This window comes from Phragmites australis, chromosome 4 (assembly GCF_958298935.1).
Source record: "Phragmites australis chromosome 4, lpPhrAust1.1, whole genome shotgun sequence".
Classification (NCBI taxonomy): Eukaryota; Viridiplantae; Streptophyta; class Magnoliopsida; order Poales; family Poaceae; genus Phragmites; species Phragmites australis.
The window spans coordinates 14,773,816-14,792,083 of NC_084924.1; the positions used below are offsets into that span (position 1 = coordinate 14,773,816).

Below are 18,268 nucleotides of genomic sequence, written 5' to 3' on the forward strand. Positions count from 1 at the left end.
CTAGGTGTCCAGGTTGCTTACCGCATATATTTTACTTAACCCTGTGGCCTTACTCTTGCTAATAGCTCAATGCATGATCCTTGGAGTTGAGCTATTTATATGTGCCCTATATGGATTAAGTCTTGCGAGTACCTTCATACTCACGCTGCTCTTTCAGGTTCTGCTGGTGAGGGTGAGGTGCTTTGCTACTTTGTTCCCGCCGATGTAGGTGGTGGAAAAGAGTAGTGCATCCTACTCTGGTGAGGTGTAGCTTTTGGGGTGGAGCCTAAGGGCATATGGATCCGCTCTCCTTTTGTTGATGATAAGGTTTTAATCTTCTTCTACGTAGTTTCTCTTTGTGTAAACTGTTGCAAATAGTTGCATACTTAAGAACTTGTATTATAACTTTAATTACTCGCTCTTTCTTAAGCTATGTTATGATGTACATGTTCGAAAGGCATGTGTTCCAATATTGGGCACAAAACACGTATGCCGGGACTACCGGGATGGTATTCTGGTTAATCAATGAGGTTGTGATTATGAATAATGTTCCTCCTAGTGATTGATTAGAATACTGTTTGGACGGTTCCTTACACATATAAATAACCCGACTCAAAGGATTATATATTTGGATGATTAGCAAGGAACGGCCACAAGTTTAAGTAGATTCACATGCAAAAGCAATTTTTTTGAAATAAATGTGTAAGCATCTACACATGATCACTTATACCATCCTATCCTGTAATAAGCTACATAAAAATATATGTCCATCATGAATATATCTGAGAATATAACCATCTTAAATACATCCCAACATACCATACCATATCATCCCACATTCATGACTCTACGACCAATGCGGATGGACAGAAGTATACTCATGACCAAGAGCACGACAATTTGAATTATTTTTACACCCTACAAGGGGTACATCTTTACCCACACGACTCAAGGATCATTCAGCTTGCGCAACCACATAGGCCCACACAAGGGGGTACTTGTGTCAACCTTTCTCATACCCGAAATTACACACTTGCACATACCCCTATGGCGTTGGGGTTACTACGAGTGTGTCTCGGACACCTCCGGTTCCCCCACCACCTTGCTTCTCCTACTCGTTTTCTTTTACACATCATAGGGTTGCATGACAAGCATTAGCATGGCGTATGATAATCGGCTTATCTTACCATTAGATCAACATGTGGCTAGTACGAAAAGTACTAAAGCCAACGGCACTGACGAACGGTATTTAACCGATGCAAGCAGTCTATGGAATTCAAGTTCCTCTCATAACCTACCCCTGGCACTGCCCATATCTCGTCTCATTCTCATCACTCATCAACCTATCATTGTTATTATCATTGGGAACAATAATTAAACCTATAGCTCATGAACGATGGAACATTATACCGCTTGGCTTCTACCGGTGACCTATGCATTACTAAGCGTTTCTGTCAACCTTTTAAGTTAGACATCAATAATATTCTACCCAGATTACAAGGATGAGGATCATCAACAATATCAAGGTAGAAATAATGCATCAACATAGATTCTACCAATATAACCCAACATTAAAACCCTAACATGCATAACTTACATAGCCATAGTTTATCAATTGAGACATCAGAAGATCCAAAATATAGAATGCAATATGCTTAGATGCTTGGCTTGCTACTCCGGCGCCTGCCTGATGCTACCTGCGCAACACTCACAGAACTCCAATGGTTCGGTGTCACCTTCGATCACCCTCGTGTCATACTCTGGTCCTTCGTTCTCTAAAGACGAGCGTGTGCAATGATGAGCATAAAAGAGATGCAATAAAGTATGCTACATAACACATAACAACAAGTTAAAAGTACAAGACATGCGAAAGATTAACGAAGTCTACGATCTAACAAGTTCGGAAACTCTGACAGAAATCCAGAAGTTCCGGGCTGAACTCGGAACTTCCAGGTATCAGAACTTCTGGTTTAACCTTCAAGTAGGGGTCCTCGGGTTGCCACCTTTCTATTGACTCGGAGGTTCCAGGTTGAGATCAGAACCTTCGGATCCAGCCGGAATATCTGGGTTGCTTCTGAATGGGGGTGCTCAGCTAATCTTAAATCGGATCAATCTGGAACTTCCGGGCTATACTCGGAACTTCCAGGTTAGGTCGGATGCTCTAGGTGAGGCTCCGAACTAATGTTCTCAATTAGAGTTAATTCAAATTACCCAAAATTTCCGGCCTATACCTAGAACTTCCAGGTGGGGGTTCGCGGTTAGCTTTAACTAGGATCACCCTGAACCTCTCGGTTCTGGAAGAAAACACGTTCTTGTTGATTTCTTGCCGATTCACCTTTTATGTCAAATCTATCCCACATAAACATGTATATGCACTAGGCCAAGGGTTCAAGACTCAATTTACACACTGAACCCACACAATTTCCGAGTACAATTCAATTCGTTTACCCAAAACTTCTAGGTTGAACTTAGAACTTCCGAGTAGTTCTAGAGAGAGTTCTTCGTGGGGAAATTTTGGTCGATTTGGTTGGTGCGCCTCACCAATCTAAGGAGTGAAGGGTTTACACTAACACATGGGTTCTAGACTTCATCCACCATTAATGCAACATGATTTCCTAGCTCAAACTCATCCAAATCCCTCTTTTAGCTCCAAACATCAAGAACACCAAAAGAGGCCAAGAACGGCTCGAATCCTTCATGCTTGCGCAAAATACTTGGATGGATGGGAAGCTTAGAAGCTAAGGATTGTATGGGTACCACATACATACCTTGATTTTGCTTCTCGGAGGAGGAATCTGAGGAAGAATGAGAGAGAGCTTGAGGGAGAGGGGGAGCAGCAGCTTGCTGCTCGGGTGGGAGAGGGAGAGAGCGTGGGAGAGGAGTGAGAGGGTGGGGCTGCAGTTGAGGGAGACGAAGAGGGTGGTTGACCAACTCTAATGGCCCCATTTGCTAGAGAAACAAGTTTGTTTCAACTGCAAAAACGTTTTCTTCTCTCCTGAATTTCTTTCTCTCTTTTTATTACCCAAACTGAAGTGCTCTAGTACTCCAAAAATAAATTTAATCAAAATTAAACATGATGCTAATGATGTATGATTATGCTTAAATACATGATTATAGGTTTTGGACGTGACAAATGCCCCCCGCCCCCCTTAAAAGAATCTCGCCCCGAGATTCGGGTGATCTTAGGGGAGAGTATGGTGACTCTAGGAACTTCATGAATTGAGCAGCAAAGAAATGATGCGGACGACATCAAAATACCATGCTTTGAGAGATAGAACTAAGGTAACACTCGCAGGTTGGAGAAGAACTCGGGATAATCGATACGGAGGCGAAGCTAAGTAATGAAGAAGCCACAACCGCTCGATGGACAGAGCAAAACGTGGACCAAAATGCTCTGGTGGTAGGTAGGAGGCCTTTGGAAGAGAGGGGTAATTTGAGAATAAGGAAACTTAAAGGCTAAGTTACCTCTCTAAGCCTATAAATAGAGGGGTAGGGCTGTGTGGAAGGTTTGAGTTAGTCACTTGAGTTTGTATGCTAGGATTTTAGAGGAACTAAGATATCAGACTTTAGCCTTTGTAATGGTGGGAGCTTTTTTTAGGAAAATACCTTGTAATCTATCGAAAAGAGGGCTAACCTTTGAAGAAATAAAGTGCATGTTTATTCCGATGCTTATGTTCATCTCCTTCTAGTTTCCTTCTTTTGGCTTCATTGCTTTATTACGAGTTTTTTCTTTTTAGTTGTGTTTTTTTGTTTTGGTTGATAAGCTGAAATTTTCTCATCTTAGAAAGTTGTTCTTCTTTTCTAAAAACATAAAATTCACATACAAATTTATACAAGTGGGTCTTGAATCTTCTTGACTCTAAATCATCAACTTGGAGAATCTATTCTTCCAGGGATCTTTTTATTAGATCAAAGGTTTTTTCCTTTAAGTTGCTATATTTTGTGGTGATGATCTGTGAAATAAGTATTAATAGAACCTAGAGTTCATATACATACATGAAAGTCATGTTCTTTTTTGGAAGTTTCCATAGCAACTTGTTTCTCTCTGGTTCTTACTTCTGCTCTTAGTTTTGAGGTGTGTTGGATGATTAAAATAGGAGAAAGTTATTAATTTTGAAAGAAATTTATGAGGCGTCTATCCTCCTAGTCGTCATCCTCAGCCCTTTGGGAACATTTTAACCTTGTTTGGAATCTTCAGCTTCCAAATCCTCTGCCACTGAAAACCAGAAATTCCTTTTGTTGGGTGGAAGAGATTTGGACATGGGTGGAAGAGATGAAGAGGACTTAACAGCGCTAACGGCGGGAGATGATCACGTCTAATCTGGGCCATTGGAGCACAATCTGACAGCGTGATGCCAGATGGAGAATTGAGGATCAATTCCAGTGCTATGAGAGCAATGGGGAAAAAAAAAGGTATGGGGGCAAATCCCTTTAAATCCAGTGCTATTACAACAATTGCCCCAAAAAAGTATTGGTTCTACTTAAAAAAATTATTGGTACCTTAAAAAAGTATTGATCATGAAAAGCAAAGCAATGTTTGTTACAAAATTATAATAGTTACTTACATCGATTTAATGTGCAATGTTATGCATTGCCTGCTAAATTAAGCATTTCGGCACCTTCAAAACAAAGTTAGCAGTAGTGCAGTATAGATTATATTTTTTCACACTTCCTAGATTTCAACATCAGAGTTCATAGGTGTGGGTTAGGATTTCAGGATTTGGGGATTCATCATGGATGTGACCAGGCTTTAGGCCACCCTGGTGGAGGAGGCGGTGGGGGCACTGTCGGCTAGGGAGGTGGAGGATCACAGGTGGATGTTGCTAATGGCAAGAGAGTGTGGAAATGGATTGTGATCTGCAAGTGGAGGCGAGGAGCGAGAGACTAGGTGGAGAGAGAGAGAGCTGCTAGTGGAAAAAGAAAGATCAGATCCAACAGCCCACAATGGTGGACTGAAAAAAGGAAAATTGAGGCAGTTGAAGCGTAGCGTCACCCTATTTTTTAATCCAAACAACTTGAGAATGATTTGTAGCCAACAGTTCATCTAGTTTTTTTTTTTTTACCTATGTAAATGTAATGAGAGATCTCAGACAAGGGATTGTGATATCAGTAGTAGTCATTGACCGCTTTTGTTTCGGGAATCAAGAATTTCTTTGGGTAGGGGTGGGGGATACAAACTTGACAACAAGAAAATTTCCAAGAACAAACGTGCCTAAGAGCAAATTTCTTTGTCTGTGTACCCTGCAAAATCCTAACGACTACAATGAAGGGTTGATAAAAGCAACAGATTGACTACACTACGGCGACGGCCACCGCGTGGCCGCTGACTCGCGGTGGCATGGGCGGGCACTCCGGCAGCGGTAACAATCCGCCCCCGTTGAGCGGGCACGTCCGGCGCGCCCGGAGCCACTTGTCGACACGTCGCATCCCGCGTGGAAGAAGTGCCCGCAAGCCGGCACCACCCGCACGGGCTCGTCGGCCTTAGCGTAATCCGACAGGCAGATGGCGCAGCACTGCTCTGCCTTGCCGTTCCCGTTCCCGACCGCCGCCTGCGCGTACGTCATGATCGTGGCGGCCCCGAGCGTGCGCTCGCCGTCGTGCACCGCGGCACGCCCCGGGCCGCCCGCGGCGTTGTCTCTGGCTGCCCAGGCGGCGGCGAGGACGGCGAGCACGGCGCCGGCGTTCATGTCTCCTCCTTGCTGGTATCGGGTGGGGCGGCGCGACGAGCAGCTTAGCGTATGGCTTTCTTGGCGCGCTGCGTTCCTGCCTGACGCTGCTATAAACTGAGCTCCATCGCACACTTGCACCGGAGCTTATTTAAACTTCGCGCTCAAGGAGAAAATTGATCATTTGACACTCAAAACATGTGGCAATTGCTTACTGAGAATGACACATGAGCCACTCTAAATCCAAATAGATCTAATATCAATTTAACTGACACTGAATGTCAAATGATCAAATCTCTCTGCCATCATCACACTCAGTAGTCAGTAGTTCAGTACGTACCTAGAGATGCAAAAACGTGCTAGAAAAAATATATATTTCTGCTCGTTCTGAAAACTATAAGAAAGGAAAAAAGACACGCGTTAGGTGGAGTTGTTCCTAAACTTTTAGAGGATTCCCTACTTCTTCTTAAAGCGTGGATAATGAAAATGGCCATTGCATTGAATTGCTAAAACTGCAGCTGCCCAACTTGTGCAACCAGCGGCACTGCCACAGGAGAGGAGAACCTTCCCGCTTGTTTTTCTGTGCCTTGAGCTCTGTAGACTGTATTTTATCCGGGTTACGCGTCCCGTGATCACGTTCGGATTCTCCACATTTGATTGATTTGTGCGAGAGCTTCAGCTTCAAGTCTGAATCTAATTCAAGGCAGAGCCGGCCTCAGATAATGAGGGAATAATGGGGATGCTTCAAGTCTTAATCTGATTGATTAAGAGGGTATGTGCAGCAGCACTCTGTTTTGTCATCAAGGACGAGAGGTCGATTTGGGGGGCACTCTTTGATTAGTTGATTGTTTTATCATGTGTGTTGTAATTGAATTGAATCGTGTGAAATTCTAGCTCCATGCACCAAATTGAGAGGCAAATCAGTGACTGACTCCAAATGGAGCTACTAGTCAACTGCAGTAGTTCTGCACCCTAGGACTCCGTGGTCACTGCCACAGTGCAATACAAGAATCGACAAGAAAAACAAGAGAATCTTGACAGGAACAAGGCCTGCGAAGATTTTTCATGGAACAAAATAATTTTTTGCACCAATTCACCTCTGGAATAACGAGTCCAAGAGCAATAATCCCTCTCTCTCTCTCTACAAAATCCTAAGGAACTAATCAAGAACCAACAATGGAAGCTGATGAAATAAGCAGATTGACTCACAACGGCGAGCCCACTGTGGCGCCGCCCGATCGCGGCGGCATCGGCGAGCACTCCGGCCGTGGCGGACTCGGCAGCGGCCACAGCCCACCGCGGCAGAGCGGGCACGTCCGGCGCGCCCGGAGCCACTTGTCGACGTTGCACCTCGCGTGGAAGAAGTGCCCGCACGCTGGCACCACCCGCACGAGCTCGTCGCCCTTGGCGTACTCCGACAGGCAGATGGCGCAGCACTGCGCCTCCTCCTTCCCCTCCGTCGACGGCCGCGGCGGCTGCGACCTCTTCCCGGCCGCCTGCGCCTGCTCGTACGTCATGAGCGTGGCGGCCCCGAGCACGCGCTCGACGTTGTGCACCGCAGCGCGCCCGGCGCCGCCATCGCAGGCGCCCGAGGCGGCAGCAACGATGGCCACGATCAGCACCGCCACGGTGACCACCGCGGCGATCTCGAGCGCGAACGCGGCGTCAGGGCTCATGCTTGTTGAGAATATGCTGGGCAGTACGACAACTAGCAATCTTGGTACACTCTTGCTGCTATGAAGTAACACGCTCATTTCACTAGTGTATATTTTTAGCTTGCCGGCCAAGTCATCATAGAGAGAGAGAGAGGGGGAGAGAGAGGGAGCTTCAGAGAATTTCGTGCCTGCTTTCTTGCAGTGCGCAATTGCCTTACGTTAGACCCCGGGTAATCAAAAGGGGCATTTGCATAGCTAATTTCGCTGCCTTTTTTGCTTCCTTACCTCTACACTGTACTGCAGGCGGGCCCCACTCGAGAAAATAGCACTGGCACGGCAGAAGAACCTTCCCTTTTGGTTTCTAGAACGTGTACCACAACCGTACCTTCTGACTCCTGACTGCGAGACCTTGAGCTGTCGCGAGAATTTTTCTTGTCTGACATTTTTTAGGAAAATTTTAATTATATATGTCAAAGTTGATCAACCTTTGATAATATGTTTAAGTTAATTATTATTGAATCATATGTTCGTAGTTTATAATAAAATTTAGTCTCCACATCTTTTACCTAATACAAAATTTTGTTACCAATTATTTCTTATGAAATATATGAACAAATGATGATTACTAAAAGTTGATCAATTTTGGAAAGTATAATCAATTTTCCCTTTTTTATGATCAAAATCTCCTGGAAAAATGGAGGCCGTTGTCTGCCGACCTCGGCTGACCTTGATTTCTCGTGGAGGGGCATGCACTTCCCCCTGCATTTCCCCTGCAACTTCCAAAGGAACATGGCAGTTTTTCTTTCTCCGGCTCCCCAAACGGACGCACGTAGTGGCAGAGCAGTTGAAAGTTTCTTTTCGTCGCTCTTTGGTCTCCTGCATCGCATCGACGATGGCGAGGCTCGGCACGATCCTACTGACGCTTCTCGCCGGTTTCCTCCTCTCCGCCTCACGCGCGCTCGCCGCCGACCACGTCGTCGGGGGCTCGGTGTGGTCCATCCCGCCGAGCGCCGACCTGTACAGCGCCTGGGCGGCCAATAGGACGTTCCTCGTCGGCGACAACCTCGGTGAGTCCCTCATCCCCAGATTCTCAGCTGCTGCTGCTTTTGATTTGATGCCAAGAGCAGTGTCCAGGAATTAACGAGACCCGTTTCTACTGTGATGATGCCGTGTTCAGTTTACAGGTTCGAGATTGGGTTCTACGACGTGGTGCAGGTGTCCAGGAGGGAGTACGAGGACTGCACCACCGACGACCCCTTCAGGACCTCCCGCGCCGACCCCGCCGTCGTCCCGCTCGACGCCGTCGGCGTGCGCTACTTCGTATGCAGCGTCGGCAACTACTGCAGCCTTGGCGTCAAGCTCTATGTCACGGTTCAGAATCCACACTAGACTGCCTGCTCAACAGGTCTTCATCATGTAACCGCAGGGTGTAATCTCGTATATCTGCAGCGACTATTGTTGCTTGCAAACAGCCTGTCGTAAACCTGGCATTGCTACTACAATCTTAACCGCACGACCAACAGCACGGCATTAGACGAAATATTTAGAAGCAGAAAGGCAATAGCAGTCTGATGATAAAATATTGGGCCATTGCACACAATATGAATTGTAGCATTCAACGAATATCAAGTTGACTTTATAGAAAGCACTCTAACGAAGTCTCACAACATAGTTAAAGTAATCAGCTATTCCTGGATAGCATTTTTCAGTTGCAACAAAAAGGATACAGTCCCTGCTTATGGGGTAGAATCAGCTTCGCTATTTGGTAACTTGCGACAACAAAACCAGAGAGATCCACTGGGTCCAAAAAATTTACTGCAAACCTGAAGAGTTTCTTCTCGTGTGCAGCAATGAGAAGTCCCAAGATGATATACTCTGCTTACTGCTGTGCACACTGCACTCTTTGGGCTCCTCCAGGCATCTCGTCATCCTCCTCATATGCTTCCTGGGCAGCATGAGCTTGCTTCCTACGCATCTCTTCCTCGATGTTGTTGACATCATGCATAGTTGTCTCCTCGCATTCATCTAGCTCCATATCGGTCAGCTTGGATGTAGGCTTTGGCGGAAGTACTGCCTCAAGAGCCTTGCATTGTTCTGGTGCCAGCGAGTCAGGGAACTCCACCGTGAAATGAATGTAGAGCTTCCCCTTCATGAAAGGCCTCTGGTAAATTGGCATCCCTTCATCGTTTATCGCCTTGAATTGATCTGCTCAAATTTAACAAGGATTACTAACAAATACAGTTGCAAAGTACCGCTTAACATACAAGTACAGGATCTTACCAGGCTTAACAACTTCACCAGGGTTTGACTTGATGAGAAGCTGCCTGTTGTCCAGATGTGTAAGAACAAATTGGAACCCACAGAGAGCTTCAGTCAGAGACAAGGTGTGCTCATAAAAGAGATCATCGCCCTTTCTTTTGAATTTGGAGTGATCCTTCTGCTGGAGGACGAATACAATGTCTCCGGTGACAGTATCAGGCTGCAAGCAAGATAACATATTATGTAATTTTGAAATCATCAAAAAGCAAGGTCTACATATTATCATGCTGATGCTTGAACAAGCATACCGCCTCATCAGCTTCACCAGGGAAGGTGATCTTCTGGTTCTGTTGCATCCCCTTCTCAACATGAACCTCCAGAACCTTCTTCTCCTGAATGACCTTCTCGCCCTTGCACCCTGGGCAGCGATCCTTCTCGTTGATGCTCTCTCCAGTCCCCTTGCATTCATTGCAAGGCTGCTGCATTTGCTGTATCATGGAAGGCCCCAGCTGGCGTATAGTGACTTTCATGCCTGAACCCTGGCAACCTGGGCACCTCATTGAAGCACCAGACTTGGAGCCCTTGCTGAAATGAACAAGGAAGAACGCTCAACAAATGGATTTGGGAAATTCTTGGCTAATTGGGAAGGGGCAGACCATACTTACCCCTTGCACTTGGAGCAGATGACATTGCGCGAAAGGGAGAGCTTCTTCGAGGTACCATTGTAAAGATCTTCTAGAGAAGCTTTAAGTGGATGGACTACATCTTCTCCCCTCCTTTGCCTCCTTCCCCTGCTGCTGCCACCACCTCCTGTGAGGAAAACATACAAAAGCCATTTATCACATCGACAAAAAGAGTATAACAGAGTTGACAGTCACAGAAGAACATGGGTACCATCAAACAATACCTCCAAAAGAGGGTCCAAAGAATGATGAGAAGATGTCAAACGGATCGACATGGGCTCCTCCTCCACCCATTCCTTCCTTAAGGGCATCTTCACCATACTGATCATAAATCTCACGCTTCTCTGGGTCACTCAAAACCTCATAAGCTTGTGCAAGCTCCTTGAACTGAAATAAAATTAAAATAAATATTTTACTCTACAGATCATGAATCAATAACATTTAGCAGAGAAACTAAAACAGTATAGAAAGGGAATAGATATTTTAATAGCTACCAATTCGACTTCCATCTTTCAATATGCATTTGTCAATTCCAAGAGAATTATAACACAAAATTATATAAACCAGCATCATTATGATATATAGCGTAAGCAAGTAAAACAGGAAAAAATATAGCATGCATATACAATATACTGTCACAAATAATGTGGTAGAAACACGTATGTAGCAGCTGTCAAACCCAAAAAAAATTAAACTAACCACACAAAAGAAAAACAAGCCAGTCAATCTGTCATATTTACAAAGTGAGTCTCATTGCATGCTTAAAGCTAATACAGGAGCTGCAGGAAATCAATGATATCGTGATGATTATACCATACCATACCATGTCAGCTTTACAAGATAAAAATGCACTAGCCACATAACAGAGAGATATAAGTATGGGAACATCCAGAAGCGCCATCAAAATATCCTTTGGACAATGAAAATACTGGACAGCTGCACATTATTACCTGTCATCCCATGTGACACACCGGCAAAGATTTCAGTCATGACTGCATGGATTGCCACCCTACGTTAAACTATCAACAGGGGATTCAGCAATGTCCAAGTGCATAGTCGTCCCACATGATAAAATAGGATACTGAAAACGCTACTCCATTGCTGTTACTCCTAACAATCGAACACTTATTTTCCAAAACATGGTACACTGTATCTGAGGGGCAAAGGAAACAGATATTGAACATCTATTGGATAAGCACAGATGCTTCATTGAAACATCCAGATAACGCGAAGCATGGACTATTTTCCCGTGACAGTATAGCAACATGATTCTATAGACTACCAAAGCCCTAGAGAAATGTATAATATCAACCGTTCATCTTGGATAACCACGACTTTACCCCTCTAGCTATAGGCAGATAGGCCATCCAAAATATTGCCCATCATTTTACCTAATAAGATAAATCTTTCCTACAGGTCACAATAGAAAAAGGAAAATCGTCCCACTCGAAACATGGAAACGACTTCATAGGCAAAGTTCTCACATCAGCAACCTCCAGCGCAAAATGGACAATGCTGGGACTAAACACTGAAAAACAAGGTGAAGACACCAACTACAAATAATTCCATCCTATCGGTGACCGACTACAAGGGGAAAGTAGCCAATCTACATATGCGAAACAGCGAAAATGAATCACATAACACATGACCACAAAGAACCCGTACAGCGCTACAAAGAGTTCTATTCTTTGTCCTGCTTAGGACCGCTCTTACCAGCAGCCAGCATTGGGCGAAGGTTCTCTCGAATCCCCACACAACCAAGATCGCAATAACGCTACATAACATGATCCCGGTCGCCCACCACGAACCTAGCACTTGCAACACGAACTACAAATCGCAGCAGAACCAGCTAAACCAACACAAACGAATCTTCCAGATGATCACATCATGGAAACAGGATGGGCGACATCAACATCCATATCTACACGGCTACACAAAACATTCATCACACAGAATTCAACAAGAACGAAGGCTACCCTCGACCCTGATCTACCGCAGCAAATCACACCAGATCGGATCAAAACCAGATCGCGAGAGGGGAAGGAAAAAAGGACACGGGATCGCGGACCTTCTCGGGGTCGCCGCCCTTGTCGGGGTGGTTCTTGATGGCGGCCTTGCGGTAGGCCTTCTTGAGGTCTTCCTGGGAGGCAGTCTTGGGCACCCCGAGGATCTCGTAGTACTTGGTGTTGTCGCTCTTCTTCGGCGCTCGCCCGAACATCTTGTCGCCGCCGCTGGCGCCGCTCACCGAGGTGGGGATACCCTAACCGCCGCCGCCGCCGCCGCCGCCGCCGCCCCTGCTGGTGAGTGGGATGGGAGGAGCAGGAGGAGCGGAGGGGAGGAGGCCGTCAAAGCTGGCGGAACGAGCGGACTGGGAAGAGAGGGTTTGCCACGGCCGATGCGCGTGGGCTAATGTAGGCGACCCCAAGTACGTCAACGGTGTAGCGGACGCGTATTCGTGGTGGTAGGGGTAGATGAGAATGGGCTGGAATGGGTCCGGGCCGGGGCTTTGCTTTTCTGCACGTTTGTGTTGGAGAACCTCAACTTTCACATGTGTGTGTATGTGCAATATTGCGGTTTCCCATGTAGCGCACTTTTTTGTGCAGGTGGAAAGGAAATAGACTAAGATAGTACTTCACTGGGTTGTAGTAACGTAATCGGATTAAGGTTTGTTGGGTACAATTTTAGCTTTTAGTTTTATTTTAGATTTGAAGATTATATAATAAAATAAAGTAGTTTAAACCTTTCTTTCTATATTAAAATAGAAATATGATGTCTTATCCAAACACTCTCGGTGTACCTCTAGTTAAGCTTTAAAAAACTCTAAAAATTTGTAGAACTGTAGCTCTATCTAATAGAGCATATGGACAACCGATTTTATTAGATCTTATTTGTTTTAACTCCACTGTAATCGAGACCATTGTAATGTGATAAGGGTCTATAGAAAAGTGATACCGCTCACACTTAGGCCTAATCAAATTTCGTTATCGCCATTGTCTAGATTCGACACCTCTTCTCCCATCTCATCTCATATAACCTTAGCAAGCGCACTACTTCTTGAGCCTTCTCCGACCATCTCCTTGGAGGAGGCAGGGAAGCAATAGCAACCGCAACATGATGAACGAGGCAGTGGCCTCGAACTAGCCTAGCGCAGGCAACAACCGCAACAATGTGATAAGGGTAAAAGGTAAGTGTACCTCTTGATCATATTGCTCCTATATTTTAAATTATTTTATTTTATAAAATTGCATGTAGTGTCAACTTGATGGGTAGACACCCATATTAGGGTTTTTACCTAGATATTCTCTTATCATTCCTTGAAGCCTAAGTGGTTTATGGTTAGGTGTCTTTCATGGGTATTAATGCTTAGCCATGCTTCGAGAATATTGGAAAGTGTCTTATACTTGATTAATGAATATATACAACAATGATGATTAATTGGTTAATAGAACAGAAACATGGAACCTTAGGCCTTGAGTAGATAGGTGTTGGTGATGATGATCATAAATATGTTATTGGTTTAGTCTTTGCTCAAGTGACATATGTAAGGACCAGTTCGTGGAGCGACAACCTAAAAAGTACGATACCAACCATGAGACTCATATGGGTAAGATGTGACATACTAGTTAGAGTTATATCCAGTGTGTGTCGGGTCAGCACAAAAGGGGGCTTCTGGGTTGGAAGAAAATTTTGTAATCCCTGGCGTTGAAACCTGGTGGGCAGATGCATACTGGATTAAGCTCTGGTTAGTGGTAAATTTCATACAATGATTTCTTGACGGTATACCACTGGTGTGTGTTAAGTGTTTTGCAAACACGGTAACATAGAATTCACTGACTTGTGGGGAAAGTTGGATAACATCTTCAGAGTATAAAATCTGATATATCAGTCATGTCCGCGGTCATGAGAGACTTGCATCATCACATGATTAGTTGGTTATGGTTTTGGTTATAGTTTGGCGAGTACTAGATAGTTATGGTTTGCAAGGTGGGGAGCCTTGTATGATAGTTGTTGGATCGTTTGGGTTACACTCACTTAACAACTGCTTAATCCTTTTTAATTCTATTACTATTTACTTTACTTATATTTACGTAAATATATCATGTGTTAGCTTATCTTTGATATAAGCATGCATATCATTATTCTCCTATACACTTGTTGAGCGTGTCATGTGCTCACACTTTCTATTTTTTCTATGCCATGCGACATGTATAGTGATGCTCAGTGAGTGAAGATGTTGAAGACTATCAAGACGAGCTTGTGATATTCTAGACGCGTGTCTCCTGGTCGGTTGCCTGTGGTGTTGTTAGGCACCAGTACTTCTATTCTGCTGCAAATATCTATATAGAAGATAATATATGTCAATTGTTATAAGAGTTAAACGTTTATTCTATAAAAGTATATCTTTTTTAATTCACATATGATGTCCTTATGTGTGTTAAATATCCTAGAAATACATAAGTCGCATCTAATTTTGTCCATTAAAACCGGATGTGACATTTCACTAGATATAGCTCAAACATTCGCACAACTTGAATAACATGACAGAACATTTAGCTAATACATAGGTTCAGACATAGCAATACATAGGTTCAAATATTTAGCCAGCACATAGCACCACATTGACATTACAATAACACATAGGCTCAGGCATGCACTAAAACTTGAGACATTGTTGTTGCCATTACATAGTATTGTGACATAGTCTCACGAACACATCAAAGAACTAAGTCAAAAATGAAACTTGGCATGCCATCAGATGGTCTAAATTAACTTCCTTTTGCTTCTAGTGTTCATGGATGGGGATATATCTTCTTCTTTTTTTTACTTCTTGTTCCCATAGAAGGGTTGTCGGGTGATAACGGCAGTGTAGCTTTCCTTTTGATCCTTCTCTTTAGGAGGTGATGTTAAAACTTCTCCTGTTAGGGCTAGGACTAAGGAGTTGATTTCTGACTAGTTTGAGTCACTATTACAACCAGACCTGATGGACTTTTATTTGCTGAAATTATAGGAAACATAGTGTTAGAGGCCTAGTCTTTGCATTTTGAATGAGAAGATACGTGGTCAAAATTGTTACCTTGATGTGAAAACAATAATAGCTAATGGAGTTATATCAAAAGGAGCACTTCCAAAAGCCATACACTTTCAACATGAGTTATTTCCCTCTTCATTTTCCTGGTGTGCAGCCAGTTACCACTCTATGACATTCATTCAACTACTGGAGATGATCCTTTCTACTGGATGTGTGTTATCCTTGCATCAAACCATGGTACTATTATGGAACTGGGTATTACTCCCATTGTAATACCTGTGATGGTAATGAAACTTCTTATGGGATCAAAGATCATTGAAGTTGACAATAGTGTGATAGAGGATCGTGTTCTGTTGTAAGTATTATCTCTTATAGAAATACCATAGCCTCTAGTTTATTTTAGTCTAAATGTTGGTGGATTTTTTTGCTCATAGTCTAATTTGTAGCGTATCTCTACCAAGTGAACTGCCAGAGGAAATTGTAAAGCCTTTTGATTTGTATTCTCCATTTGAACAATGAATATGTAGAAATTGGCATAAACAGATGCTAAATCTCCCATTAAAATCTTACTAACAAATCCTAACATGATCTCTCACCTAACTCTACTAGTTAGCAGTTACCTAGCCGCGAAGCCATCTCTGTCTTTGCGGGCGTCGTTGTCACTAGCACCCATGGTGAGATTTTGGGGCTAGGGTTCACGGGCGTTCTACTTTGTTTGGTGGAAGACCGAGTGTTGACTGAGGGTTCATGGGTGGGTTTGGGAGCTAGAGTTCTGTTCGACCGAGGGCAATATTACCATTTTCATAATGTCTAACAAGCTAATTCACGATAACATCATAAGAATGGCATGGAGTGAAAGTTTTTTGGATTGGTAGTGGTACATAGTGAAATCGAACTTTGTTGATGGCAAATCATCAACTGGGTGTGATTCTGATGGCATACGATCAATCTTCTCTGCAATGTGTGTTGTGATTTTGTGTTTGTTTGGTTCTATTCACTTTGCACAAATAGTTGCAACAAAGTCTGAGAGTACGCAAGGCAAGTGGTATCTCTTGAAGCATTCTGATCCTATTGTTTTCGTAATGGAGCCGCTGCACTGGATGACGAGCCACTTTGCAGCATAGCCAGCCACTTGTTCACCATGATCAAACGAGAAGTGTATGTTTATATCTGTTTCTATTTATTTGTTCTCTAAACCCACATGAATAGCAATTGGATTCGACTCTCCTTATTTTATTTTTTCTTCACCACAACACACATGTCTTCAGCTTGCAATTTTATGTTCCACCTCCAAGCATCGACAATCAAATAGTTAGGCTGCCATCCCTCTTTACGAGTGACGTTCTCCATCCCTATAGCCTATTCGCGAGGACAAGTGGAATGGTGCCCAAAGCTGCCTACGTGATGCATATGTACTTTTAACTACAGTTGTTTGTATCTTCCTCATCATATATGGAAGGCAAAATTTGTTTTATAGCACCCAAAGGAACTAGTTTAGGAAACTTCGCACCGTTTCGATTTCAGGACACTTCAATACGTAGCACCCAAAGTTTCCAATATTCAATTTTTTAGCATTATGCTCCTTTTCCATCCATTGCAGTTATCTATGACCATACTACCCTCAAGACTATTCCTTCATATGATCCATACATATAGCACGTATCCATATCAAAATAGCATATCATCCATACATATAGCACGTATCCATAGTCAACTCACTGCAAAAGGAAACCAACTAACAGGTAGCACATATCAATTGAGTACAACATCCATAGCAATATATATATAAACTTCCATAGCGACGATAGTTGGACGACGTTAGCTGCTAAGGGAGAGATTGGACTATAGATTGAGGAGACTTAGAGCTATAGAAAAGATATAAGAGAAAGGGACTAGAAACTAGATTGATTTCTCTTGCTTGCTTGATTGATTAATCACGCCTGGCGTCGTGTATATATAGTTGGCGAGCTGACCTACAAAATTCTAATTCAAATCCAGCTCTAACTTATCTCTATTCTCATCTCTAACTCTTATTTGATTTAAACTAACAAATCGCTAATCTTATCTCTAACTGAATCTGATTCAAACTAACAAACTCAATAGATAAATCCTAATTTGAAGTCTTTGAATCCCGTGACCGCGTGTAACCTCACGCCTAGACACCAACGAGCGGCTTGCCCTGAGCCGCGCCACTCCTCCTTCATGCAAGCACGCACGATGCCATCTGCACCAGCGACCGAACGAGCAGGGCATGCACATGTGTGGAGCTGGTGAACACTGGTACGACCCTGCAATTGGCGATGTCGTAGGCTATGTTGGAGACATGTGCGTGCACTCATACTGAGGTAACACAGCTGGCGGAGGCAATGTCGCGGCACATTTTGCTGCTTTCTTCTTCTCCTCGGTCACTATCATCTTCTTTGCTAGGAGGGTTACTGCCTGTTAAGGAGCTATTGCACTGGATGACGAGCCACTTTGCAGCGTAGCCAGCCACTTGTCGACCATGATTAGCCGCTTCTCAACCTCAGCCAGCTGCGAAGACATGGTGGCATGCTGTGAAAATATGGTAGCTACCTGTTGCACCAATTCACCAATCTGTTGTTGCGCGCTCTTCTGCATATTGGCCACAACCTTGGCCAGGGCGTCCACAGCTTGAGAGCTAGCGCCCTTGCCAAATTCAGAACCTGTCATCTCTGATACCAAATGTCAAATATTAGGATGGACACCCATCAGGGGAATAGCCAGGTGACATCGGCTGCTAGGGGAGGAATTAAACTATAGATTAAAGAGACTAAGAACTGTAGGGAAGATATAGGAGAAGAGGAATAGGAACTAGATTGATTTCTCTTACTTGATTGATTGATTAATCATGGCTAGCGCTGTATATATAACCGACCAGGGGGCCTACAAAGTCCTAATTCAAATCCAACTCTAACTTATCTCTAATCTTGCCTATAACTCTTATCTAATTTAAACTAACAGATCTCTAATATTATC

The 18,268-nt window shown here is 43.8% G+C and overlaps 4 protein-coding genes and 1 long non-coding RNA gene across 5 annotated transcripts; 1 reads left to right on the forward strand and 4 right to left on the reverse strand.

The window, feature by feature from the left end:
• Window positions 1–5,276: 5,276 nt before the first annotated feature.
• On the reverse strand, window positions 5,277–5,666 carry LOC133914625 (probable E3 ubiquitin-protein ligase ATL44). The gene has a single exon (XM_062357692.1). The coding sequence runs from the start codon at window positions 5,664–5,666 to the stop codon at window positions 5,277–5,279; it is 390 nt and encodes a 129-aa protein (XP_062213676.1).
• Window positions 5,667–6,122: 456 nt separating this feature from the next.
• On the reverse strand, window positions 6,123–7,724 carry LOC133914227 (E3 ubiquitin-protein ligase EL5-like). Its single transcript, XM_062357360.1, has one exon. The coding sequence runs from the start codon at window positions 7,397–7,399 to the stop codon at window positions 6,851–6,853; it is 549 nt and encodes a 182-aa protein (XP_062213344.1). The 5' UTR covers window positions 7,400–7,724; the 3' UTR covers window positions 6,123–6,850.
• Window positions 7,725–8,084: 360 nt separating this feature from the next.
• LOC133915795 (uclacyanin 1-like) lies at window positions 8,085–8,732 on the forward strand. Its single transcript, XM_062359100.1, has 2 exons — window positions 8,085–8,367; window positions 8,478–8,732. The coding sequence occupies exons 1-2, from the start codon at window positions 8,193–8,195 to the stop codon at window positions 8,687–8,689; spliced, it is 387 nt and encodes a 128-aa protein (XP_062215084.1). The 5' UTR covers window positions 8,085–8,192; the 3' UTR covers window positions 8,690–8,732.
• Window positions 8,733–8,906: 174 nt separating this feature from the next.
• Window positions 8,907–12,642, reverse strand: LOC133915794 (dnaJ protein homolog). The gene is made up of 6 exons (XM_062359099.1): window positions 12,311–12,642; window positions 10,467–10,629; window positions 10,225–10,369; window positions 9,868–10,144; window positions 9,581–9,779; window positions 8,907–9,505 (listed from the first exon to the last, which is right to left on the reverse strand). Exons 1-6 carry the CDS (start codon window positions 12,458–12,460, stop codon window positions 9,180–9,182), a joined length of 1,260 nt encoding a protein of 419 aa, XP_062215083.1. The 5' UTR covers window positions 12,461–12,642; the 3' UTR covers window positions 8,907–9,179.
• Window positions 12,643–14,885: 2,243 nt separating this feature from the next.
• Window positions 14,886–15,493, reverse strand: LOC133914229 (uncharacterized). The gene is made up of 2 exons (XR_009909195.1): window positions 15,317–15,493; window positions 14,886–15,238 (listed from the first exon to the last, which is right to left on the reverse strand). It is a non-coding gene; the product is annotated as an uncharacterized LOC133914229 (long non-coding RNA).
• Between the last annotated feature and the right edge of the window lie 2,775 nt (window positions 15,494–18,268).